Below are 26,862 nucleotides of genomic sequence, written 5' to 3' on the forward strand. Positions count from 1 at the left end.
TCATAAATAAACACATAAGAAATGTGTGTCATTTGTGCTTTTGCACTGTTGACTGAAAAAAAAAAAAAAAAGCTTTTTATTATTATCCCTGAAAAGAGATAAGTGAAGGCACAAGAGATGAACACAGGGCAGCCTTCAAATTACCAGGCTTCATTTAGCGCTGCATTCATCTCTCAGTAGCAGCACAATGCAAACGATGTCCATCAGACAATGAAACCAGATGCATTCAGACCTTAGGCAGCACAACCAAAATGCCTTACAAGAAAATAAACCCCACTTTCCTTTTGAGGTTAAGCTCCTACTAAAAATATTCCTCAGAGTCATTCCTAACAGGTCCCATACTCAGAAGAACTTGCACCTCAGTGCCAGCTCATCTGACACAAATTCCTTTAAACCCACCTAAAAAACAACTCATTCTTTGTTCTACAGAACAAAGAGGCCAGGCTTTTAAAGCAGGTTTCCTGGGAAACAGACATGATGGCAGAAATACTTCCAAGCCTTTCCTACGCTGTGTGAGACAAATTGCAGAGTTATTTAAAGTAACACTAAATTATGGATGCCGTCATTAAATACTGATGAGGTTTCATCTCCTACACCAAGGGAAGAAGGGTCCGTTTTGACTCGGTGTCACCTTTCAACCAGCGTTCTGACATCAACAGCTGGGGTTTATTTGGTGACTTGGAATCCTTTCCCTCCTGCTGTAGCGCATCTGCATGGCTGCCCTTCCAGTGAGAGCTGTGTGACTGACATGCCACAACCCACAGGTGAGGATCTGAATTCAGAAGTGCGACCTGCAGCTAAATAACAAGCTCTGGGGTTTTCTGCTTTTGTTGGTTTCCCTCCCTTCCTTCCCCTCCAGTCACAGCTTTACCCCTGCTGCTATGCTTTGAGCATCACCTACTAACAATCTGCCCCACCTGAGAACTGAAGCCCTGTAAGCGAACTCTTGATTTCCCACTGCCAAGCTCGGCCCTTTAGCAGGAAAAGAAAAATCAGGAAAAGCAGAACTTGCCTTGCTTTCTTTATGCTTTTCTTTCCTGTAGCTACAGGCTAGATAATTTCATCAGGTTTTTCCATCTCGTATTTTAGCTTTCTCTGCAGTTGGCAACCCCTGTCTGAAGAGGCAAACCCCACAGCTTAGGAGATCTGGGGAAGGGGGAAAACATCCTTTGGCAGCAAGTGAAAGCTTATTAAGTTCTCGAGCAAGGAAAAGATTATGAAAGCTGCGTCGAGAACAGCAGCCAGGAGCATACTTGAAGAATCGTGTTTTAGGTCAGCTTCTTGAGTAGAACTGGAGCAGCAAATGCAAACAAAGCAAAGCGAGTAGCGCACAGAGGGCTGCAGAGGCGCTCACGTCTCCACACTCTGATGTTTCTTCCACGGCTTGTGCTGCTCCTGTCAATCCCATTTGCTTGCCTTGAATTTAGGTCTTTCCAAAAGATTCCTCAGAGCTGTGGCCTTTATTCTATTCTATATTTGCAAAAACTGCAATCAGACTACACTGCCACCACCTTCTTATCTTTAAATTCATTTAGCCTAACCACATCGCTTTTCAAAGGAGCCCTCCTTTATCTGCACTCAGCTTCACTTGTGCAAGCACAGAAAGCTGCATTATTCATCACCCTCATCTGCATATGCACATTCCTCAGCAGAAGGCTGGGCAGACATTTTGTCAGCACTCCAAGCGCCTTGGCCACTAGATGCAGCGCAGAGCCATGCGGGAGCCTGAGCTCGAGGAACAGCACTTAGCTGCTGAATGCTTAGCCAGGAGTTCCCCCCTCTTCCCCAGAAGCACCTCGTTATTAGTCCTGTTTCCCCCATACAGGAACAGGGCCAGGCTGGAGGACAAGGCGGAGCACAAAGTCCTAATGGCAAGTCCTGTGCTAGCTTCTTCAAAACACGAGCTTTGCCTGTTAATTGGTCTGATTTCCATGAATAATGTGTTGGTATTTCGCTCTGCCCAAATGAGCCTGCCCAAAGCTTGAGAATTGGCTTGCAGGCAGGCCGGCCCCCCGCTGCGCTTGGATCTGTGCCTTTTCAGTTGATTCTCCATCTCCAGAGGACATCAATTAAACCTCTACTATATTCCACAGGCTGTGTCTGTTTGTGACACACAGACAAAAAACTTATTTGACTGGAACAAGGCTTTAGAAGAACAACCTGCTGTGGGGAGGCTACGTAACAGGCTTTTAACACAGTAGATGCACTTCAAACCTCTCAGACCTTTGACTTCTTGAGGCTAAGACTGGAATACATCAAGGATTTTAAATGCTCTTGAAATGACACACCAATGCCACGAGTGCTTTGAAAGGGAGAATGGAGCATTACTGAGTGACAGCGTACACCGAGCCTTTAAACTCATTCATGGAAACTATGAGGGTTTTCTTCCTCCCACCAACTTGGCACTTTGGCATCTCATGTGTTAGAACCCATTTCGATGCTGAGACATCAGAAAAGGGGTCTGGGGCTTTGCAGAGCAGGTTGCTATACTGCTTCTCCTAGCAGCCAATATCCATTCTTACAAAGAAAAACCCCACGCCAATAACTGACACAAAACCAAAAGGTGTTAGAAGCTGTTAGAATAGCTGCCAAGGCTTCAGACTCGCATCCTAAAATAATAGGATGGCTGTTCCTAGTTTGAGATTAATTCAGCCTGCATTATTCAACATTTCTAATATTGGAATGGCAGACAGCCTTCTGAGAAGTCACAGTGAAATGTCAGTAAAATACATTCTGGAGAAGATAGATAGCTTCTATAAAGAGATATATAATAACTGGGATTAACCTATATTTAAAAGAACAGTAATCAGAAAGGGACACTTCATTAATAACTTTAATTATTTCCAAATCCCTATACAGGTCATAGCCCATTAACACCAAGGGCTTTCATTTCATATTAATGCGGTTTGCAGCTCTGTAAGTCACCCCAACGAAGAAGAACTTATTGAAAAAAAGTGGAAGGGTGAGGGGGAAGATGGCTATAAAAAACCTGGGTCTGTCTCCTGGCCTGAAAGCACAGCAACACGCTTCTCCTTATTATTCCTCTCAAGGTGACAGATTTCACAGAGCAGCGTACTGGGGCTGTGATCCAACTCTGTGCTCCAGGGATCCCAGCTGATGCCTGACGGCCCTGGCTCCAAATGGTGGGATTCCCACAGCTCTGCACAGAGCCAGGCCTTCTGCTCGCAGCACTTTCTTCAAGAAAGATTAAGTTTGCAATTGTAACACAGCATAAGGAATGTTTTAAGCTGCTAGTCTACACTACCTCATATCAAATAAGGTCTGTCTCATTCAAAGGATCTGGCCACTACTGGATTAACCTTGAACAGCTGGATGCCAGCAGTCTTAGTGGAACAAAGCATCCAGCTGCACTCAGTGAGAGATCAAGGTAAAAGGAAAGCGTGCTCCCTCTGGTTTTGAATATCTTGAAACCCAAGAGAGTTCCACACTCTTCTGCAAAAGGTGTAAGTCCTAGCTAGGAAACAGCAATAATAGAAAGACATAGTACGACCTGTGTGTGAGCACCGTCACACCTGAGAAACTGCCTGGTTTCATTAGTGCTGCAAAGCCTTCCTGAAGGAGAAGTTCACCCCAACATGTTTTCTGTCTCTGAGTGTATTGATCTGATATGCATTAGCGTGAGTAAGCTTCTACCTTGCACATAAAACATTGCTTCAGCAATAGCAGCTCTGTTGCCTGTGCCAAGCAGTCAATAAGAACAAAGGTTTGATACTTGAGCAGACAGTGCGCTCTACGAGTCACAGTCATTTTGAAATTAAAGAGTTTTGATGTTGCTCACCGACAACAGAAATGAACCACAGAATAACCCAGAGGTGCTTTCAGCATTGGAGTGACAGTTGCATGCAGTGCACAGTGTTTAGAAAGACAGTCACCTCATTTTCCTGGGTGAAATCAAGAGCATCTTCTCCAGATGCAAGCAATGTATGAAGAATCCTCTGTTTCACCTGCTCCCATTCAACCAGCATTGATTCTCGGTGATACTCCTCTGCCATAGCAAAAGTCTGTTGGATAAGATATTGCATTAGAATACAGAAGATGCTTCTCTGGCATTCCTGTCATCACTGGTGTGATGCTAGCTAGCAGCCTCAGGTATCCATCAAATATAAAACCATTTTCTGTTTTCATAATGGAACGTAGGTCTTCTCTACTCCTATAATCATTTCAACAGGGTTTTAAATATGCTTCAGTAATTAGAGTGTAATTATATGTAATTAAAATAATTTAATAATGCAGGAGTACTGTTCCTTATAATTAAGAAAACAAAAATATAAACAAGAGACTCAGTTCTAAAACTGATGCCCCAAGAGCACACGTAGGGAAACAACGTAACCTCAGCTCTGGGAATGCAATGACACTTCCAAGCAGCAGCCTTGAGACAAACAACAGGAAGCATTTTTCCACACTGCATAATTCAGAAGGGAAAAAATCACTGCCCTGAATACAACATACCAAAAGCCTGAAGAGATTCACAAACTCTATCAAATGAATTTTGCATCCGACAGCTTCTATCTCAGAACATCCTCAGAACAATGAGATGCTCAGAGCAGAGGACAAAGCAGGGAAAGCCCATTCTATATCATTTTCCCATCTAGATGGCTTAAGCATCGGTCCCTTACCCTCTTCCTTGACTCTTCGATGGCTGACAGCAACGCATTGTCCTTCTCGTTCTTCAGGAATCCCTGCAAAAAAAGAGAAGCAGAGCATCAGCCAGAAGGTATTCCTCTGCTAACATCAGACCTGCACTGCGCCACACAGCTCGCCCAGCAGCCATCCCCAGTCCACTCCTGAGAAGTTTACAGGTCACTTTACTTCACTGCAGATACAGCAAGATGGCCATACAGAGCAATGGGAAAATGAAAATGCATTAATCCTGTTTTAATATGCATTAAATCCTAGTGAAATGTCCTGCTTCCATTCCCTTTTATCTCTGTGTCCCAGCAAGCGCCTCCTCTTGCTCTCCATTTGAGGGAGCTGGGATGAAAGCTAGGTAGGAGTGATAAGCCAAGATAAGACTGCTGGACTTGAGTAGGGTAAAAAGGAAGAAGAAAGGCTTTGACTCGGCAGCTTCAGGCAGGAGTGGAGCTCTGGGAGGCCCAACAGGAACTGTGAAAAAGCTTTGAAAGTAATCAGTTGAAAAACGATGGAAATAACTAAGCAGCTGGAGAGCACACAGAAGTTTATGGCATTGCCTCTTTCCTTACATACAGCCAGAGTGGTTAAATATTATTTACACTTTTAATCTGCCAGTGCATCTCAAAGCAGGTCAGATGGACACTAATAGATTGGCCCCAGCAAGCTGTTTTCTTATCCTCTATATTGCTTTTGTGACCCATAGCAGCAAGCTCAAGATACCCTGAGTTCAGAGCACATAGCTGTGGGGTAAACTGCAGGAATACATGACAACAGATGGGAAACATTACAACCTGATTTAAACAGCTTTATTTTATACTTCCACCAATTAAACAAAGCTAGATGGTTTACACTCCCAGATTTCTCTTTAAATGGTATTTGAAACAGGAAAATGAAAGAAAAAAGAAAAAAGCCTTTGCCTCCCCCTGAAGTAACCAGCTGTGAGTAACATCACCTCCACCACGCGCTAATATCTTCACAGCCTGTATTCCTGCTCCAGAGATCTAAGAGAGACCACTGACAACAGAAGGGAGCAGGAATCCAATGTGCTGTGCTTTTACACTGGGCATTCACAGCGCAGCCTGCCACTGTGAATCTTGAGAACAGCCCTGCAGCTGCATTAAACACAGCCACGGATATCAGCTTGCTGCTTACCTCGGTCTGAGAGGTGAGGAAGGTTTGAAGTTCCTCAGAAATGAAGAAATCACAGTCCCAGCCTGAAAGGGGGAAGCTAAACACAGATCCTTACATGTGCCTGAGCACCAGGAACGGCAGCAGCTGTGACCGAGCCGGGCCAGCCGCTGAGCTGCAGGTGAGGAAGGGAGGGATGGGACTTGCCTTCCCTACCTTTGGTCACACAGGTGGGAGGTGTCTGGGAGAGAAACGACTGTGGGTGTTTTTTGTGCGTTTTGTCTTGTCCCATCCCCACACCTGTGAGCTTCCAGATTTCACCAGGTCCATTTAAGGGATGTTATTATGCTGAATACCAGCAAGGGAATGAGCATGGTCCTCCGCAATCCCAACACTGCACTGAGCAAACAAAGATCTTCGCACATCTCAAATATTACCTACAGTGTCTCACGGACAGAAGGCATGCTCAACAAGGCTGCCCTACACCCAGTGCTGCGCATGGCCATAGGATGGCAACTCCTGCTTTGGTTGCTTGCAGGCTGACTGCTACACCTCAAAACAAGGACTTTCCACACCTGGAGCTGGACTTCCTGACAGTGCTTCTGCTGAGGCCAAACACCAGCTCCCACAGTGTCACTAGAGGTGTTAGTAACCATAATTTCACACTCAAAAGTAAGTGTCCAGCTGCTGTGCCAGTACTGATTCCTCGGGCTTCCCACATTGCCACCTAGCAGTGTGCTGTGCTTCCATCACAGGACATTTAAGCTTTGCTTCTACGTATAAACACACGTACACCCACATGCTTTAAGAAGCAGAGCTCCCTGGAACATGGGTGGCAGGAATACAAAAGAAGTGTGCTTCATATTCTGGCCCCCAGAATCCCAGGCCAAAGAACAGCATTGAGGGTTTTCAGTTCCCTGGAGAGCACTGGGTTGTATTTGCAGAGCACACCTGCCCTACAAGCTCTCTGCAGCCCCAAAGGCAGTGGTGACCTTACCACCAACTGCAGCAAGGAGGGAGAAGCACGCAGCACAGGGGTCCGAGGCAGCACACAGCCCACACCGCAGGAGCTGCCCCCTCCAGGGAGGTGCTGGTGACTGCACAAGGAGCACTGGGGCTGCTCTGTATCCAGTAGCCAAAAACAGTAGAACAGATACCGTTAGGATACAAAAGCCATTTCACAGCAGCAGACAGCAAGGCAGGGACGGCCAACACAAGATCCACTCAAACCTCCTGGGTGAAATACTCACCTTGCAGCTCTCACACACAGGTTCTGTCACAGCAGAGATGAAAATGAAACCATATCTTAATTCCCTGAGGCAGGTTTCCACAGGAAGCCCTAACGCCACACACCCCCCTCTCCTGCTCCAAGCAGTGAGTGGCTGCCTGGTATTGAATTTTCCTCCGAGTTCCTGCAGTACACCCACATGCTCTCCCTGCACCTTGCTGGGAAAGGAAGTGGCACATCTCTCTTCCATCACAGGCTCTGCAACGCCTGCTGCTGTATCCTAAGCTCAGTTTGTACAGTATCTGCTAGGAAGATGTTTGCAAAACAGCAACATGGATGTGGAAATACACCCACTCTCCCACCTCCAGCTTCCCACTTGCCAGCTAGTCTCATGCTCGATCCCCATTTACTCCTGCAGATCTACCAGCACTCAGCATCCCTCCCCAGCACATTACAGCTCCTCTTGGATCTCTCCTGTGGATTCCAGCTTTATCTCTTCACCACCTCCCTCCCTCCCACAGCCCAGACTTGCCATGCCAAGCCCCAGCCTCCCCCTGCTACGCACACACTCCTCACTCTCAGCAAGCCTTGCTTTCCACTCCTTCCTCCCACCTACTGCACCCAATCTCCAAGAGAGGACTTCCTGCTGCTGAGCTCCAGGAGCTGTGACCATAGAGCCAACACAGGTGCATGCAGAGGACACTCTATGCAGCTCCCTATGGTCCTTGGCCAGCCCAGTGCAATTGCATGGAGAATGTGGCAGTGGGGCAGGCCTCCAAAGAGCATCAGTAAGTGCTTTGTGCAGCAGAAAGGGTTACAGCAGCGGCTGCATGTGACACACATTTTCAGATTTTCATCTACAAGGCTTCCTTACCTTCAGCTTCATCTGAAAATCAGCTTGGGTGAGGAGGATGTGGTGAGGGTAAAGGCAGAGCACCGCAACTGCACTGCCTGGGGAAACACCACTGCCTGAGGAAACACCACTGCCTGAAAGCAGCACTCTCCAACACACAAAGCAGTTGCTCACCCAGGAAGATGAGCTGAGTGGTGCCAAGGAACAAACACCTGCCTCACACCAGCCCAAATTCCACAGGAAAACATTTCAGGAACTAACTCATTATCGGTACAAAAGGGCACGCACACACCGATAGGCTCTTTTTGACAGGAGATTGAATGCATCTCCCATTTACTGCAGTAAATGAGGTTAGTAAACTCTCTTCTGGCTGATAGAAGTCTCTTAATTACTTCCATCAGCGAGGCCATACTTTCAATACTTGATCTTTGTATTCAAGCTGTCAAGAGAAGGCAAATGTTGCCAAATAGCATGCTGAAGCCGAGGATGTTGACAGCGATGCTTACTTTCCACTGGCAGGGGAAGAAAGGAGAAAATGAAATTAACAATCTGGGACCATTTCAAGTCAATTGCTCTTTGAAGAAAACATTTTCAAGGGCTGGATTTCCAGCAGATCCAGTGAATCCTTCAAAGGATCCGCAGGGATGATGATTACAGCACTAACAAACATCATTCTTGAGCAGTGGGAACAGCAGCTCCAGCTGAAGGCTCTGATGCAATTATCTCTGCCAGTACGTTGTTGTTTTGGGTTTTGTTGGTGCTGGTTCTTTTGTTGTTGTTTTCTTTTTAAAGGAAGGGCTGAGTAGCTCACAGCTGCATATAAATCAATGCCTTCAATCCAGTCTGTGTAACAAATCAACACCTTGAAGAAATGGGATGGAGCCTGAGGAAGGAATCCCCATTTCACAGCACATTCTCATCCCAGCAGTATGGGGAAACACACCTTTCCCCATCTCATGTAGAAGTGTAAATGGTAGAGCTCACGTCTGAGCTCTCTACAAGCACTCAGTTGCAGGGTCTAGTCACAGGAAAGTCCTCTGAGTCTAATAAAGCTGATATTAGTAGGCATTTGCTACCAAATTAATTCACTGTTGACTTAGTAGGAGAAAAAACAGGGAAAACCAAAAGGGCATCTAGTTTGCTAAGGCCCAAGAGCCAGACATTGCATTAGAGTTTCAAAGGAACAGCTATGCTGGAGGGAAAGCTACGAGAACTGCTAGCCAGCAGATAGTGCAATCAGCCACTGGGTTTGGGGGAGGCTCGCTGTTGTGCCACCTGCCTTCCCAGCAGACCTGAACCCTGTCCATGCTGTGTGCTGTGCTCACAGCCAGCACTCCACTCCCATTTAACTCGCACAGGCAGGAGAGCTTTTCCTTGCCCAGCAAGCAGACAGCAGTTCAGTGGCAGTAAGTCACAAAAACATACAAACCTGGCCCAAACGCTGCCCCGCTAGCAATGGTTTTAAAGATCACTACAATCCAAAGCAGCTGACTTTCTGCTCCAGAAAGACCAAATTCTGCAAAGCTGCAGCAGGCCCAGCAGGAGCAGCAGTGCAGTCCTTCCTCCTGCAGCAGGGAGTCACTGCCCGCACCACTGCAAAGGATGCAACACGAACACAGGAAAAACACCTTGCAGGAGACAGAGCACCGCCAGCAGCCTGGTAAGCTTCCTTAGTGCCTCTCTGTGCAAGGGGAAAATGCACAGCATGAATCCTGGCATGGAGACAAGCCCCCATCACTGGCATGGCAGCAATGTGACACTCAGAACTGAATGGTTCCTTTAATCTGCACTGTGTGGTGAGCCTTAGGCAAATATGCATAAGCAAAGGGCTTGCTGCCCTAGACTAACACCAGCAGTACAAGAACCTCATACGTTTTTGTGTTATTTTAGCAGTTTAGACAGTTTGATTTGCAAAACTCAAGCAGTTTTCACAGTAATCTTCATACCGTATTCAGGAACGCTGGATTTTGTTGCATTGGATAAATATCATCATTCCTTCTGGCCAAGATGGCAAAACTCCAGCTGCCAAAGCAGCGCTCCTCATGAAGGCAGTGTGCTCCAGCAGGAGCAGAGCACAGGGTGTGCTCTCTCCAACCATCTCCAGCTGGGAAGGTGCTCAGTGAAGGCAGAACCACACACAGCACTCAGCTCCTGCTGCAGCCAGGAGGGGCCAAACACAACCAACAACATATATATGTATGCATGCATATGTTGGGTTTAAGTTCATCAGCCACCATACCTACTATGAATGTATCTGCTTATTACAGTATTTGTAAATGTTTATTCCACGCATTATGTCTATCCCCTCCATCACACCCAGCTGCTACCACAGCACTCTTTCCATCCCAGGCTCTGGAGGCCTCTGCTGTATCACGTTGAGATGCACAGGGGAATGCTGGTAGAACTGGTTTTAATGGGGACTTTCCAAAGTCATCAACACTTTAATGGCAAAACATTTACATAACACTTTTTTTTTTTTTTTTTTTTTTTTCCCCAACATAGAATTTTAAAATAAAGGAACTAAAAGTGAGGTTCTACTCTATGTACAATTATCATCCTTCACAGCACGGATCAGCTGAGGCAGTAATTGCCAATGCAGCATGAGAACAGCAGGAAGAACTGCACTGCCTTTCCACTGCCTCTCTCCTCCTCCCCATGCACTGTGCTCCTGCCTCCCTGTGATGCCCTGGGGAGCTATGGGTCCACCAGCAGCATGCCTGGCACTGGTGCTCTGCCATTGGGCCCAGGAGCATGGGGCTGCATCAGCACAGGAGCTGAGCTCCTCCAGCAGGTTCCCAAATGCTCAGTGAATCACTCTGGGATGCAGAGCAATGGCCTCAGCCTACCATGTGCAGCTGCAGTTTGCCCTTGCACTACAAGCATGAAGCCCGATTAAAAAGCACAAACAGCAATGCTTTTCTGCCATCTTCCCCAAACCAGCACCATAAAATCATGTTCCGTTTGGACCGCATTTTCTGAACTGTCTGAAATAGATGATGGATCTCCAGCCCTTCGGACCTGACTCACAATAGAACCTCGCATTAAAATATTTACAGAATGCCAACAAGGAATTTCTGACTATCTGCTGGAGCACATTATTGCAGCTGCCCCACCAGCAGCAGGCTTCTAAAGGAACTCTGAGAAAATACACAGACCTCGGTTGTTGCACAGCCAAGCCTGCCGTGCAATACCCCTCGGTGAGAACCTCCCTGCATCAAGCAGAGCAACACCTTGCATCAAGCCATCAACATTAACTTCACTGGTGACGCCATCTTCTCATTTCCTTTGGTGCCATTTTAGCACAGTGATCGCTCTGTGCTCTCAGGCAGTGGTGACAGCTGGGTGCCCCCCAGAGCAGCCCTACATCCAGCACCCAGCAGCGCACCCTGACTGGGGGCAGAGGGAGCGGTCTGGGAGGCTGCAGGAGAGACACGGTGCAGAACATGCCTTGGGGAGCACCGACAAGAAGGGCCAGCTGTGGCACAGCCATTAGCTGGTATCAGCCTGCCTCCCCAAGCCCAACAATCCAGATTTTAGAGCAAACCTTCAGCCTGCCCCGTTCCTATCAGTGTGTTCTCCTTTGGCTCACCTGATCTGGGGCACATAACCTTGATGTGCTGAGAAACGGGAAACATCAAGCTTTTTGGGGAGAGAAACAAAGCATGTTATTATTATTTGTGCATCTCTTCTTTCACAATCTCAGACATGAAAGAAATTAAGCACCTTTTAGGTGGCACAGAACCCTGAAGACGCAAGGGGTGCCTCCCAGCACTGCAGGAGGACAGAGCCAAGCAAAAGCACCAGCCTGTCCCGTGAGCCTGCAGCAGGCTGCGACCTCCTGGAAAAACCCAAGTGAGGAAGGAAAGCTTTCTGAAGTTAAAAAACAACAACAAAAAACATAGCCCAAGTCAACCCCTCCTTCTGAAGGATTCTGCATCATTAAAATGATAATAGAAAAAGCTATGTCTGGAATATGCCAGTTACAGCCACCCCATTTCTACCTCCTGGACACCTTAGTGCTCAGACAGCAGAGCATTCACGACAACCCTCTGCTGCAACACCCGACCCGTGACGCCGAGCAACCTTTCCTTTTCTCAGCATCTCCCCCATTGTGCTACAAACCTGCACTTCCGACTTCCCGCTGCTGAGGGGGCACCGCAGACAAAAGGTTTCCCCACCCCACAGAAACACACACACACACACACACACACCCCATGCCCACCCACAGCACTCATGGGGAATGAGGCACCAGCCCCAGGTGCTGCCCACAGTGAGCAGGAATCCCACTGTCACAGAGCCACAGCTGGGTATTCATTGCTAGGACTCGTGCAACATATGCTCATTTAAGGAGCTCGGGTGAACTCTGCCTCCCACTCATTTCAGACAAAGAAAAATAATTTGCACCAGCACAACAACAGCGTACGGAGCTGCCTCCCACACAGGGACGGCTCCCTCCAGCTCCCCACACATTGCAGCCTTTTGCTCAAGGAACTGATGTGTTGCTGAGCTGCTGCTATAGCAGGACCCTTACAGCACAAGCATCCTCCTTTACAACAGGCAACTTGCAGGCATGCTGTGCAGCAATCCCATTTAGAACGGCTAGGGCACAGATAACAATAGGAGAGCATAGGTGGCACACGGGCACCCCGGCACTGTGCTACAGGGCCTGTGCTGTCCCCAGTGGGAGGAAAAAGCAACTCATGCTGTGGCCCTGTCCCCAGGGAGGTGCTGGGGAGGCAGAGCCCAGGAGGCAAGCGGAGCTGGGGGGAAGGCAGACCTGCTGTGTGCTGCAGACCCCCACCCTGCCACAGCCACTCACTCCCTGCTGTTCCCTCCTCCAGGATGGCTCCTGGCTTTCCCTTCACATCCTATTAACTTGAAGGAGAGGTTGAGTCTGGGCTGCAGACTCAGGTTGACTTAAAATAACACACCGTCTCATCCAAGAAACCAGCAAAGAAAAGGGGGAGAAAAAAATTAAAAAAAAAGGCAATCCCTGGTACCTTTGTTGCTCTGATGAGTGGAAATATTTTCCAGCAAGGACTGTTCTTATCTCTCATTTTCATCCCACGTTTGATATCCTCACTTCCAAATAAAATTCAAGAAAGTTCAGGGTGCCTCCTATATAAGGAGCATCTGCAGGATGCTTATATAGGCATGCTTATAGGCAATGCTATATAAGCATTGCTCCTGAGTGCATCTGCAGGAGCAAACGGTGTACCAACATCTCTGCGGCACAATGAAAGCCAAGACAATTGCATCTCAAAGCAGCGTCCTTATTTCCATCCAGAACGCTCCCGTGGACGTTCCACAGCCTAGGGAAGAGACCACGGGGATGAGGACGCTCAAAGTTACACAGCTGTATTTGCCCTTATCAGAGAGCAGTGATGTCGGAGGGTCTCTGCAGCACAGCCCTGTGCCGGCTGCCCCACCCAGCAGCTGCTCACAGCTCAGGGGTACGGCACAGCCCACAGAATGCAGGGTCTGCTCCGAGCCACCCACCTGTTCTCCTCCATCACCCACCTCCCACTTCAAACAGCCCGCAGCAGCAGCACAAAGGAAAAGCAGAATGAAAGACACCTGAAGGAAAAGGCTCGCTCCTACCCAAGCAAGCTTTTCACCTTTGTCGTATACATTGTGAAACGCACCCGTTCCTACCTGCAGATCTCAGTGCCCAGCAGCTACAAACCTGTCAGTGCCGGCTGCCCGCGCTCACTCTGCTGTCTCTCTGCATTAACGCTCAAGTTTTTTGCATCTTTAAAATAAAAGAAAACCTGCCAGTCCTGCCAGGTTGGGACCAGGCGTCCTGCACTGCCACAGGAGCGCAGCTGCTCCCCATGGCTCAGCACTGCAGCGCATCTCCGCTTCCTCCAGTGGTGCTCCACTCAAACGCTGGGGAGCACCAGCCTGAAACCAGTAACTGCTGGGAGTAACAGTCATAGGTTACAGAAGGATATTTTATTGTTAGCGGGCTGTACCATGTAGCAGTCAGGAGGGGGTGAGGCAGACACAAGGCGATTTTTTTCCCCCAAGCCACCGCAATTACTCTGATGTGAATTTTTGATGACTTCCGACATATTGCACGGTTAATCATCGCTTTGGCTGTCACGTTGGGTTAACGTGCAGAATGCATTTGCTGCATTGTGATGCAGCGGCGCAGCCACGGCTCGTGGCGCTGGGTGTGAAGCTATTCCCTTTGCTGAGCTGCATGAATTTGCACATAGCGCGAGGGGCTGAAATAAATGGCAGTTTGATTTTGTAGAGCCTAAGAAACCTTCTGCCATTTTAGACCTGCAGCAGTAGAACAACTTGTAGAGGCTGAGCATTCTGCTGCATATTAATTGGTGCCGGTGCTGTTTGCAGAGAGCTGCGACTCCCTTTGTTCTGCTGCGTTCAGCTACTCAGTGGTTAAAAGCTGTAGGTGCTATTTACCTTAAACGTTGATCTCTTTGGTAGCTTTGCCCACAGCACCGAATTGTGAGCACACACCTCGGGCACTGCCATGCAGCCCTGACTGATACGTGCTCAGCCCTACTGCAACCTCCTCCAATGTGATACAGAAAGTACACTCATGGTTAATCAACGCACACAAAGTGTAAAAACACGCTGCTTAAAAACTACAGAGGGTTTATTTGCCAAGCACCACTTCTTCCCAAGTGCTTTAAGCATCAAACGAAAAGCATAAGGTTATGCAAAACGCTAACGTGTGCTTTCCATTGTCACCAATAGCAAAACAATACTGCAAGCAACCGTGCAATTACAAGCGGGGATGTAAAACAGCAGAGATGAAGCCATGCTAAGAGCCAGTCACCCGATGATTAAAGTCAGGCCAGTGTATTCCAGCAGTCAGGTGATGGTGCCATCATTACAGTGCAGAAAGCCAGAGAAAAATCGAGAAATGGACCACCCCCATCTTAAAGGAAAAAAATTACAAGCACCAAAGACATCAGGAATGCATCTGCTAATGTAGAACACACAGCCATGAAGAAGGAATGCACAGAACAGGGGCTGAGTGCCCTCAAAGCCTTACCCCCGTGGTGCCAGCCCTGAGAACACACACACAGCCCAATGTCCTGCTTGGGGATGGCTGCCTTGGCGCCTACTGGAGCACGGTGAGCTCCCTGCTGCACACACTGTACATCACCACGGTACCCAGCCAATTCATTACTTCCATTTCTGTTTTAATTCTAACAACACCACAGGGGTGCAGGCTGCACACAAAGCACCAGTAAAAATGGCACAGAATATTTCATATAGAGAAAAGCCAGGCTCTGAATTCACATCCTGCTTTCTGATTTGGGAGCAATTCCGTTTCTCAGCAGCAGGCTTTTAGGAGGTGCCCTGAGAACAGGGTTTACCCACCCCAAGGCACCACCGGGCACCTTACATAGTACTAACGCAGCACACTGGGGCTTGGAAAGCAGCAGACCCGATCCTCAGGGCTCCTGCAAGGAGTGAGCTCTCCCTGCTTCGACCCAATAAGCACTGGACAGAACGCCTGAATCTTTGTACCAGGAGTCTCCAGAATGAAAACAGTCCAAACCCACCAATGTTCTTAAAGGAAAACCACTGATTACCGCCTGCTACCTCCCAGAAAGCAAGGGAGATCCATTCTGAGGGAGAACAGGCATTTGTGCAGGAGCCACCTGAGTCAGGCAGCCTTCCCCTTCTGCCACACGCAGCACTCCGACTTTGGGCAGCTTGTCACTCACACACCTCCCATTGGCAAATGCTCCAGCAGCACACAGACACCAGAACAGGGATGCACGGAGCTCTTGCTCTCTAGCCAAACTTTCAAACAGGTAAAGGGTTAGGGCTACCTGGTGGGACAGCCTGCTCTACGGACTGACTGCAGCCTTACTCAGGGCTTTCTGAAGCAGCACAGAGCTGGAGCTGTTGCTCTAAAGATGCTATGTTATGAACAGAGGTTCCCTGTTTTTTTTCCAGCCATGTAATGTACTGCAGGAGCTACTCTCAGCTCCAAAACTATGCATTACAGATAGCAGAGTTTACGTTTTTGTTTTATACTTTGCATTTTCAGCTCAGTGCTGCAGAGAAAGCTTTCCTGTGCAGTTCAACACACACTGCCTTCCCTTACCTGGCAGTTCCTTAAATTAACAGCTTTGAGAAATGAGAACAGGAATTATTCACCCAAATGGTAGTTAACATGGCTGACAGGAAGCAGTAAGCACACTGAGATGCAGAACTGCCCCTATTTCAGGGCCACCAATGCAGCAGAGTGCTAAGCCTGCACACATGCCCATCACATCTGCACTCAGATCTTACTCTGGGAGGAAAAGAGAGAAAACTACTGCTCAGGGTTAGTGGGCCACAGCTGAAGGAAGCCATAAAGGCTTCTGAGTAGGAAGTGTAATATCCCAAAGACAAAGGTGAAGCAAAGACTGAGCATCAGCCACATGAACTGCGTTAATGCTTTTAGTTGTGACACTTGCATTGGAATTGCCTGGACAACCCGCATCTCTAACTGCGTGGTTTTAAGCAGGAGCACTTCACAGCGTCAGTAGATCAACCATAAAAGGTACGTTGGATTTTGCAGTTTTTGTTGTTCTCAAAACCAAAACTCAAAGGCAAGAGGTGCCCTGAGAGGCGAGCAGAGCCCTTGGTCCCTATCAGCACACAGGTGTCCTGTGCCCAGAACGCAGCCCCTGTGGGTGCCCAGTTAAGGAGCTCCTTCCCTCCTCACTGCCACTGCCCCTCTGGGGTAAAGAAGTCCTTCACCATTGCTGCAGAACACAGAAAACCTTGAGTTGGACTCTGACTCTTGTTGGGTCCTTCCCAACTCCATACTATCACCCCTACCTTAAAGCTAAACAAAACCTCACCCCTAGAACAGCCAGTATACAGGTTCTGAAATGTATTAAGACTCATAGAATCACTAAGATCTTGTAGGAAAAAGCCCACAGGATCGCACAGCCCAACCGTCCACCCATCACCAATAGTTCTCACTAAACCATGTCCCTCAACACAATGTCCATCAGCTTCTCTCTTTCTTCTCACCCAGGCAGGGTGAGAGGACGAATACAAAAGGCACTGTTGGGTCTGATCCTGCATCAGCTCCTTCCTGAAGTCCTGCAGCTGGGATGCCCACTGAGACACTGACCAGTGCTAGCCAGCAAACACCAACAGAGATATCACTGGCAGAGAGTTAAGCAGCAGCAGGCAGAGCCTTCCCATGTCTTTTTCTTTGCTGCTTCATCCCATGCTGCAGTAGCAGCAAATAGTGCACTGTCATAGCAGGGCCAGTGGGTGTCTTGCAGCACCTCTCCCTCTCTGCAGGAGGCTGTCAGGGCTGCCCAGCACTGAGGGTCCCTGGGCAGAAGGCAGCAGCACTGCCAGATCTGCGCACATCCTCTCCTCCAGAGGGAGGCAGAAAGGAGACAGGGGCATAGGAGTCCAACTTAGGTAGTCAGGAGTGAAGGAAACCCAGGCGAACCCCTGCTTTCATGGCAATGCTGCTGTATTGCCTTCAAACAGTGCAAGAAGTCAGCTGGGCTGAACACACTGGAATGCTACTGATCCATATGTAGGCAGTTTGGACTTTGTGGCAAAGGGCTGTCTCGTACGGACTGGGAGTGTATGTTATCCAGAACTGAGGCTAAAGTGAGAAGTGGGAAGAAATCAGCCTCCAACAATTCCCAGAGCCCTCGGAGAGAATCTTCCTCCTGCACGAGAAAGTCCCCAGATTCCAGCAGACTGGAGCAAAAGCCTCATCATTATACACAGCCCAAAGGAAACGCAAGTTCCAGCACAGCTTTCTGGGGCTTAACATACCCCAAACAAAGCAATCCAAAGTCCCCAGGCATGGGGAAGGCACAGCAGAGGGGACTGCCACATAACCCTGCAGTGCCGTTCCACCATCCATTCCCCACGTTCCCGTAAGCAGTGTCAGTTACCGGATGAATAGGGGAACTGCTCTCCAGCTGTCTGACTGTCACCGAGCTAACTCCAGCCAGATTTATCCGAGAGGCAAGAGCAGGAACCAGCTTTAATTAGAGCCCTTCTAACAAAGAACTGACAGTATTACCCATGCTCTCCCCATCAAGTGCTAATTGAGAAGGAAAGGTTTAAACAAAGCGCAACAAGTGTCCATTTACCCCAGCTACAGCTAAATATCTACTTGTTGTAATGTGCCATGAATATTCAAACCGTTTTCTTTCTTCAGTATTAAAAAGAATAATCACCTTAAAAAAAACAACTACAAGCAACTGGAAGCCAAACAGCTATTCTACAGCAGAATTGGAGGAGTGTTTTCAACACATCAGTGCTGACATACAGGGGAATGGAGAGACGGGTTCAGCTTCTGGAGCAGTGAGCTCTGCCTGGAGAGTCTCTTACACAGCATTAGTGCAGGCTGCAGGCCTGGAATTACACAAGGAACATGTTCACTTTTAATTCAGGACAATGACTTCTTTTTCCTGTGCAAACACTGAATGCCAGTGCCTCCCACAGATAACTGCAATCTACTGCCTTAGCATCACAGCAGGGAAAACCCTTGCATCCCCAAGGCCTATTCAACTGGAGCCACACTGTCACCGATATTCGCACCTTCATTTCTATGCTCATCTTCCCAGCTACTGAATTTCTTACAGCCTTTCCTTCCCAAGCTGAATTCCCACATTTTTGCACCCTCCCATGGGACAAGTTAATCTAACGCTGGCCAGAGGCTCAGCCCACACGGACAACTGTTATACACCAAGTCCATAGAGCCACAGAACCCATCCTTCACCTCTTCCAACCAATGCCTCCACGTTACCACAGGGGGAGTTGACAGAAGAGCACCCTTTGACACAGGCCAGCAATGAACTATTAACTCCAGCGGAAGTTGCAGAACATCAGCTCAGAGCAATCGCACGCCTTCTCCCACGATTAAACCAGAACACAATTATCAGTGCTCCTGCTCCCCACAAAACGCCTCTGAATTCTCCATCACACAAAGCCCAGAAGGCACCACACACACATCCACGCTCAGATGTGGGAACAGCAACAATTCTGTGCTTTTACATTTCTTTCTTCAGAGCTATGTTATCAATTGTGAATGGCCTAAGAGAGCTCTGCCACTCCCCACACCGCAGCAATTATACGTTCCAGTATCACAGCAAAAGGTACCAGGAGGGAAAAGACAGCACAGCGGATTTAGCAGGTGCTCTAACACAGTGTGCATGTGGATGTTTGCTTGGGTTGGGATGCCACACAGTCCCACACATAGCACAGAGGCAGGGTGAAAATGGCATTTTAGATTTTCAGTAGCAAATTACAGCTGCCAGCTCTGCAGAAAGCAGCACTGGAACTACTGCCCTGCAAGGACAGTGAAACACCCACGTACACAAGGGCTGAAACCAACCACAGCAGCACACGCCTGCTCTGTCTCACTAGCTGTGCTTTTCTCATAGCGCAAGCACAACTGCTATCAGTGCTGGCATCTCAGTGGGCTTAATTAGAAGTCAGGCTGACTCTATTCAGGCCTTTCTGCTGCACTCATTGCATTAACATCCAAGTGCCTTCCAGTCCTGCAGTAGCAACACAACTAACACCTGTCACATGTTGTTTGTTCCCTTCTCCCTCTCCTGGGGGAGTAGAAATGGCACCCACAGGGGTGGTGGAACAGCTAACAACTGGGAAGGGAAATCCCCAGCCCTGGCACAGCCTCCCCATAATGAGCCTGTGCTGGCCAGGCCTGCTTGGTTCATGTTTCAAGACGATCATCATTACCATAGTGATTAAGCTGTACGCATTAAGAGGTAGCTTAGCACCAGCTCTTCTCCAAAGTAACATTTCCACGCATGATTGACAGAACCTGAAAACAAATGAAAGCCTGGCCCCTTGGCTGAGCAAATCAAGTTGTCTGGAAGGTTTTATCACTCACAGGACACGCTCATTCCTTCACCCGGCAATCCTTGTCTTATCAGCACAGTGTACAGAACACTGAGGATATATTTTCCTGCACAGGAACTAAGGGTCCACGTCTAGAGTATAACAGAAGTGGAAGAAGAAGGGATGAACGGCTTAACTTGCCCTTACATCTCCTCCTAAACACGCCACACATCTTACAGCTACGGAGGTTCCATTTGGAATTTTACAACTAGGAGACAGCAGCTAGTGATAATATTCCTTCTGCACTCACAGCCTTTCACCTTGCCCCATGACCCCCCCTTTGTACATCTCTTCCCTTTTTATGCTGGAAATGGGCAACAACAGGGAAGAGCCACTCCCTGCTACACCCCACCGTCACTTTTCTCTCCGTGGTCCACCCAAACCCTGCAGGGCTGAAGGTAATAGAAGCCCACTGAAAACTGAGTCACAAACTCTCTCATTGGAAGAGAAGGCAAGGACTCGGGATGAAAGAGGGGAATACCCACTGCTTTCATTCAACACCATGGTAGGGCCATACAAAACAGGGATTAGTCTTTCACAGAAAAAAGAGCAAGGTTCTTAAGAGTACAGATCAGGAGGCTATCAGGAAGGACAGATGCTGACTCGGAAAACCATTAAAAGGACAAAGTGACTTTCAGATGGAGGTCACCAAATTAAACGTGAACTAGGTCAGCACAGCCACAACTGAAGCATTTAAAGACTGACAACTGGTTTAAGCAGAAGTCTCGTTAAGCTTCCCTCGGCTGCTGCGTGGCAGAAAGGAGCACAGAGCTTCCCTTCTGTATGAGCCCTGCAGAACAGCCAGAGCTGCAGCAGGTGCCCGGGCAGCAAGAGTTGCCCGCTGCAGGAGCAGAAGCTTGAGATGTGCACTGTCCTGCCTGCTGGAAATGGATAAATTGTTTCCTTCAGTTGAGACTTGCTACCTCAGTGCGCTCATGGATTTGCTGCTGAACACACACAGTCAAACCGGGATATCCGCCTGGCATCTATAAACAAGCAGAAAGACCACACTGCAGGTTTCAGGCGGATTATTTCCTTAATGCATTTTCATGTAAAACTTCACACAACTTACTCAGGAAAAAACAGACCCACTAAATATCGTGTATCCCTTCCCTCAGCAGCTCAGAAAAGACTCTGACCACCACCAGAAATGTTGCACAGGCTCCTTATGAGAACTCTTACTGCAAAAAGGCCTTGCAGAAAAAGCCCAAAGAAGACAGTTTCCTGCTTTGCATTAGCAGGCTGTGTCCTGGAATGCAAGGTGTTCAGCACTCAGGAGCTACACCCAGCAGTGTAACAGATAAACCTCTGGTTATAAAGCACAACTTGAGCACTTTCTATACATGTTCAATGTTAACTAGCAAGTCCACCACTGGACCCTGCTGCAAACAGGACCACCTCAAGCCCAAAGTCTGACAGCAGTGTCCCAACAGTCCCTGACCTCCAGCAGCCCAGAGCTCTGCCTGCTTCCCTGGGGGGCTGTGCCATGCCCACCACCCTCTGGGCACAGCCTTTCCCTATCCCCACCTGACACTCCTGAGACACAGCTCTGTGCCATTCCCTCAGGCCCAATCGCTGTCCCCAGAGAGCAGAGCTCAGCACTGCCCCTCAGGAGGAGAGATGGAAGGACACGCTAGGAGGCAGAGAAAAAGAACACTTGAATTCATTTCTAAAGGAACATTTACTGATGTTTGCTCCAAACGAGACCTTCCAGCTGCTGAAGCTTAATGCTACCCAAAACACCAGTTCCCCAGAGTCCTCCATTATCAGCAAGGGCCTTTCTTCTGTATTGACATGTTCTTTCTACAGGTTCTCTTAGCTGTCCAATTTGAGCTCCTTACGTGTTAAGCATTCGAGGAATGCCATCCAACCCTGCCCCTTGCAGGCCCACTGGGACACCTATTAATTCACCCTCCTGGAGAGAAAGTTTATCATCTCCTGCAATTGCCAGTACCTAAAAAAGTAGAACAGAGCAATTTAAATTGGCATTGCAATTATTAAAGATCTATAAATAGTCACTGCCACAGTGTGAATTAAATCGCTATATACTAATGTCCTCTCTTTTCTACCTTTTAATACTAAACACTGATTAAATCAGGTAAGCAGGGACCATGCCACGCAAGTCAATGGGATGGGAACACAAGTGCTTTGGAATTGGGTTGTATGTCACACAAAGTCAAGCCAAGAATCCAAAGCAGTTAATCACATTCTCTCCTTCGCATTCAGTACAAAAAACAGCAGTGAGACTTGTTTCCACAGCACTCAGTTTGTACCCACATACAAGTTACTGAAGAGCCATCATAAAATCCTGCAGATGAACCTCAGCAATGGGTGAGAAACACACAAGAAAAGAAAATCCCAGACCTGTTTTTCCAGCATCTGCGTGGCTATCAGAAAGCCAGCTGAGCAGCAGGGTGCTGCCCTGCACAGCACCGCCAGATTTAGCAGAAAGAAGAAAACAAGGAAGGTCAGATGGGTGGGGGAAGAAACAGAATCCATAGTCTTCCATTGCAGAAAGACTAGTTTAACACAGATGCCAGCTTAAGTTTCACTTGGGTAACAGCACCACTCACACCGGCACGCATGCTGGAGATGGAGCAACTCTACCAGCTCACAGAGGGAACTACTCATTTGCTCACATCATATTTATTTGCTTTGAAAAGGCAGAATCTAACAAGTAATAACCCTGCTTCAGAGGATCTTGTTATTTAATGGAAAGCTGAAGTGACAGGAAGGCGACCGCAGCAAGTCTTGGCTACAAGTCTGAGAAGAATTAAATAACATTCAGGCCAGCAGCCAGAGGGCAAACTCTTGGCTCCTCACCCTTTGGGAAGCATCCCCTGCACATTTGGTTGAGCAGAAAGCTGTGTCAGCCTCCTTTAATTTCCAGTGCATATTTCTAGCCTGGTTTAACTATGGTTCATCATACAGGTTGGCACAGACAGCAAGACCACCTTACAGAACCAGAGCACAGAAGCAACGTCATTTCCTACCAAAAGCATGTCCTCACCACCCAGAGACATGCAGAAAGCAAAGTAAGCTTGACCCTGTGCTACCATAAGAGGGAGACTGAGAAAGCAGAGCAGCGTAAGATGTAACCTGAAGGAACATTGGGCACTTGTTCAGAGAGCAGTTAGGAAAGAAGGGCACTGGGGCAACTGCTGATTGACTGCAATTGAAATTCGTAACAATTCTATGTTTACCATTCCTACCATATCCACACAAAAAAAGTCACTGCAATCGGAAAAGCTGCTTTGTGCAAAGTCTGCTCCTGTACAACAGCAACAGGCCTTCCATACCTATAGTCCCAATCACTGCAGCCCTTCCTGCGAGCTAGAGTACTGCCCCATCAGTAGTGCAGCCCTGAGACAAGCCAAAGGGACCAAGCGGATGGAACATATCCCAGCAACCAGCATGGGTGAGCACAGCCCATCCATAGTGCTGCAGGGAAGAGACAGAGCCATATCCCACTATCCCACATCTGAGAAGAATCACAAGATGATAACAGTGATGTTCCTGTGGGTGATGCTACTAACCTGTGACAGAAAGCTTTTCTCTAGGAAAAAAATAAAATAAACAATGGCTAGTTTTAAACCAATAAATTAAGATGATCCAAAGGCTGAGGCACCCCTCCTACAAAGACAGGCTGAAGCAGCTGAGCTCGCTCAGCCTGCAAAAGAGAAAGTGGTAGGGAGATCTCATTACTGCTTTCCAGTACTTCATGAAAGTTTATAAACATGACAGAAATCACCTTTCCACAGACAGATAGCAAGAGAGGACAAGGGGGAATGGTTTTAAACCAAAGGAAGGGAGATTTAGATTGGATGTTGGAGAAGTTTTTCACTAACATGGTGGTGAGGCAGTGGAACAGCTGCCCAGAGAGGCTGGGGATACTCCATCCCCTGAGGTGTTCAAGGCCAGGTTGGATGGGGCCCTGGGCAGCCTGGTCTTGTACCTGATCTAGTTGGCAGCCCTGTCTTCTTGAGTGAGGTTGGAACCCGATGATCCTTAAGGTCCCTTACCTTCCACAAGCCATTCTATGATTGAGTCAATAAGAATGCTCTGCATCCCCAAATCTCCATGAACAGTTCATCAACGCTGGATATCTTCAAAAATAAAAGTCGAAAAATGTCAAAGGCACAAACCTCCAAACATCAGGACTCCTGCCTCCATCCCTGGCTTCTCAGGGCCTCCATCAGAGATCCATTGTAGTGTGTAAAGGTTAACAAGTACAAAAAACAAACAAGGAAACCCGACTTGCCTTTAATTTTTTTTAAATTCAAACCACATTAGTACTTTTAGATAGCCAGATCACATTATAAAGTGCAGGATTTCAACATTCTGGCACCAAGTCAGCACTTTAATGGATGTTCAAACACTAACTAAGGAAATGGTTGTGCATTAAGCCACCAATAAGTCAACAATCAATATGCCAGTATTACAGTAAAAATACAGTGCACTCTTTATAACTGCTTCTGGCCTCATCCTTCTTTGTCAAGCTCAGCTCCTAATACAAAATAAGGAGTCCTGAAGAAGAAACATATTTCACTGCTACCAAATATTTCTCTTGAAGCCCAGATCTAATTGATCCTGGGGATTGTGCAGATTTTTTTGTTCATTTGTTGACTCAAGAAAGCAGAAAAGCCAGGAGTAAAAAGTACAGAACTACAGAAACAAAATTAATCAAGCTAATCAATAGGTATGAGCAACAAAATAAAGAAGCCGCAAACAGCAAAGCCTCAAGCAGCTGCTTCCAACTTTATCTCCAAAGAGCATCCAAATCAGAACAAAACAAAAAAGAATTGCATTAAAGCATACTAAGATTCGGGGCTTAATCCAATTCATAGATTTTAATTGCCTGCACAGCATCAATGCTTTATGTCCTCGCTCAACATATTTTATCAGCTTGATCATATGAAGCCAAAGGCAAGCTCTGCAGAGTACAAGATTTGGACCTCCTCTGGAAAGCACGAGCATCAGGCAGAATTGCTCTGCAATGGAACAAATGCTCTAAATTGACTTAGCTCTGGCTTCCCATTCTGAGCCACAGTCATAATGCTGAACCACTGCTCTATTTCTGAACTGCAAAAGGAACAGTGGTTTCTGGAGAGCTGGAGAAGCTGCCTGCGCCCAAAGAAAGGTCTGGGGTGAGTCTGTTTCTCAGGGAGAAATGGTAGCAGCCATTGATCCTATACTGTGAAATCCACGAAAACAGGAGGACAAAAATTAAATTGATTATTTTTATCTTCACAGCCTAGTGGGATCAGTACTGAAATGGAACTTCATCATGGAACGGTTAAGCCAGCATAATAGTTTAGGTAAACAAGGCAGCTGAATTCTCCATTTTCTTCCCAGAGCCTGCAAACACACAGAGGGAAACAGAGAATGATTGCTTCAGAAATCCTCCCACAGATCCTCTACATCTATTTGCTCAAACTATCTTACGTCCCTGGGGTTCCCACCAGAAACACGCACAGGGCAAGGCTGCGGATCAGGAAGGACTTTTTGCTGATGCTTGGAAGCCTGCACCTACAGGTTACACTCTGCACCTTGAGGTGAAGTTCTGCACAAGGACCCAACACAGCCAGCCCAGCTGCCAAAGACCAGGGACACGCAGAGGAATCCAAGAGTGAACAATCCCAGCTCAGCATCAGGTTTTGTCACTCCATCTCACCCTGCAAACACATGCATCCTAAATAATCCATGTGAAGTGAGAGGATTCTATAAAATACCACTGCATCAAGTGATAGTTATTGACTTGAGTCTCCTTAGACTATGACTCTCATCAACTGCCAGTTTAATTGAAGGGTTTTGCACTGCCACAGTTTCAGCTAAGAGGATGAATAGCAGCCTTAGCACAGTTTCAGCTTGGAGAAGCAAATGTCCAGCTCAGACTGCTGATAACCCCTGCAAATGCTGCTGAAATAAAAAGGAGGGGTTCAGCACGGCTGCTGTAGCATGGCTTCAATTCCTTGCTTCAGCAGGGGAAAGGAGCTCTGCTGATAGTCACTGGAGCACAGGGGCAACGAGGGCTCTGCTGCTTCTCAACAGTGCTGAGCCAGAAAAATGCTGCTGAACACTCTCACCCTCCCCATGGTCTGGTGTTGGAGGGAGAGAAAGCAGCACCCAGTTAAATGCTGAGCAGGAGCACAACCAGCATAGAGGTCTGAGGTAATAATAGGAAGGAAAGCATCTATATAAGCTTTTGTTACAGACTCTTACAACCTCATGAGGGCCAATGGCAAATGCAGCCTCTACTTCCCAGGTGAGGAAACTGATGCATAAAAAAGCTTTTTTTTTTTTTTAAAAAAAAAAACAAACTCAATGTCAAGCATGGAAATAGCAACAAAAAAAAATATGGATCTAGCTTTTCTGAGTCCCTGTGCTAAAAACAGTTGCTGCAGAAGGCTCTTTTAAAGTAAATATACCTGCTGTGGGGTGCCAGTCAGGCAAGAATCCAGAAATTCAAGGGTCAGATGGCATTCAATATTTGAATCAGTGCACTAAGACAACCACATAGATATTTACAATGACATTCCTGCTCCAAAATGCTCTTGGAACATATTTCTTGCTTTCAAAGTTGGTAACTCTTATTCCCTTCGTTTTTCTGTCCTGAGGGATGTCTGAAAAAAAGAAACAAACATTTCCTGCTTGTCCAGAGCACCTGGAATCATAGAATCATCTGACAGCAGTTTATGTTTGTTTTGAACATGCTGCCTTCAGTGAAAGAATAAATGGATAAGCATGAAGTGCTGAAACCCTACATCCTTGGCTCCCCATGACGGCCTTGTTCTAAATTCCCTGAACTAAACCGTACCTACAGATCACACTTATTTTAATAGTTATCTTAGAACCTCCAGCATCAGAAGTCAAACATTTGGGCTCCAATTAATGTCCAATATAAAATAATGTACAGAGAATTAGAGAATGTAGAGAATACAGCAGTTGCTTAGGCCTGAATACAAATAAAGAAGTCAAAGCATCATGACAAAAAGCGTTCTGATTTTCCATACGCAACTGAATCTCTTAATTATTCCAGCTCGATATTGGAAATACAAGGATAGCCATTAATATAAGTTATGGTTTGAGACTTTAAGGCAACATTTTTTCT

At 47.3% G+C, this 26,862-nt stretch overlaps 1 protein-coding gene across 10 annotated transcripts in view; it reads right to left on the reverse strand.

The window, feature by feature from the left end:
• The window catches only part of NUP93 (nucleoporin 93), a 67,892-nt gene that overhangs the window by 20,788 nt on the left and 20,242 nt on the right, over positions 1–26,862 (reverse strand). For 3 of the 10 annotated variants that reach the window (XM_072346876.1, XM_072346877.1, XM_072346886.1), the window contains 2 exons: positions 4,638–4,700; positions 3,894–4,022 (listed from right to left, as the gene is read on the reverse strand). In XM_072346876.1, the coding sequence (XP_072202977.1) occupies positions 3,894–4,022; positions 4,638–4,700 (192 nt within the window). Of the gene's footprint in view, positions 1–3,893; positions 4,023–4,637; positions 4,701–4,830; positions 5,046–7,031; positions 7,347–12,862; positions 13,175–13,507; positions 13,791–14,889; positions 15,016–26,862 lie in introns of those variants that run through there. The other 7 variants (XM_072346879.1, XM_072346883.1, XM_072346880.1 and 4 more) reach the window with 7 other exon arrangements.

The sequence above is a fragment of the Excalfactoria chinensis genome, chromosome 11, assembly GCF_039878825.1.
Source record: "Excalfactoria chinensis isolate bCotChi1 chromosome 11, bCotChi1.hap2, whole genome shotgun sequence".
In the NCBI taxonomy this organism is placed as follows: domain Eukaryota; kingdom Metazoa; phylum Chordata; class Aves; order Galliformes; family Phasianidae; genus Excalfactoria; species Excalfactoria chinensis.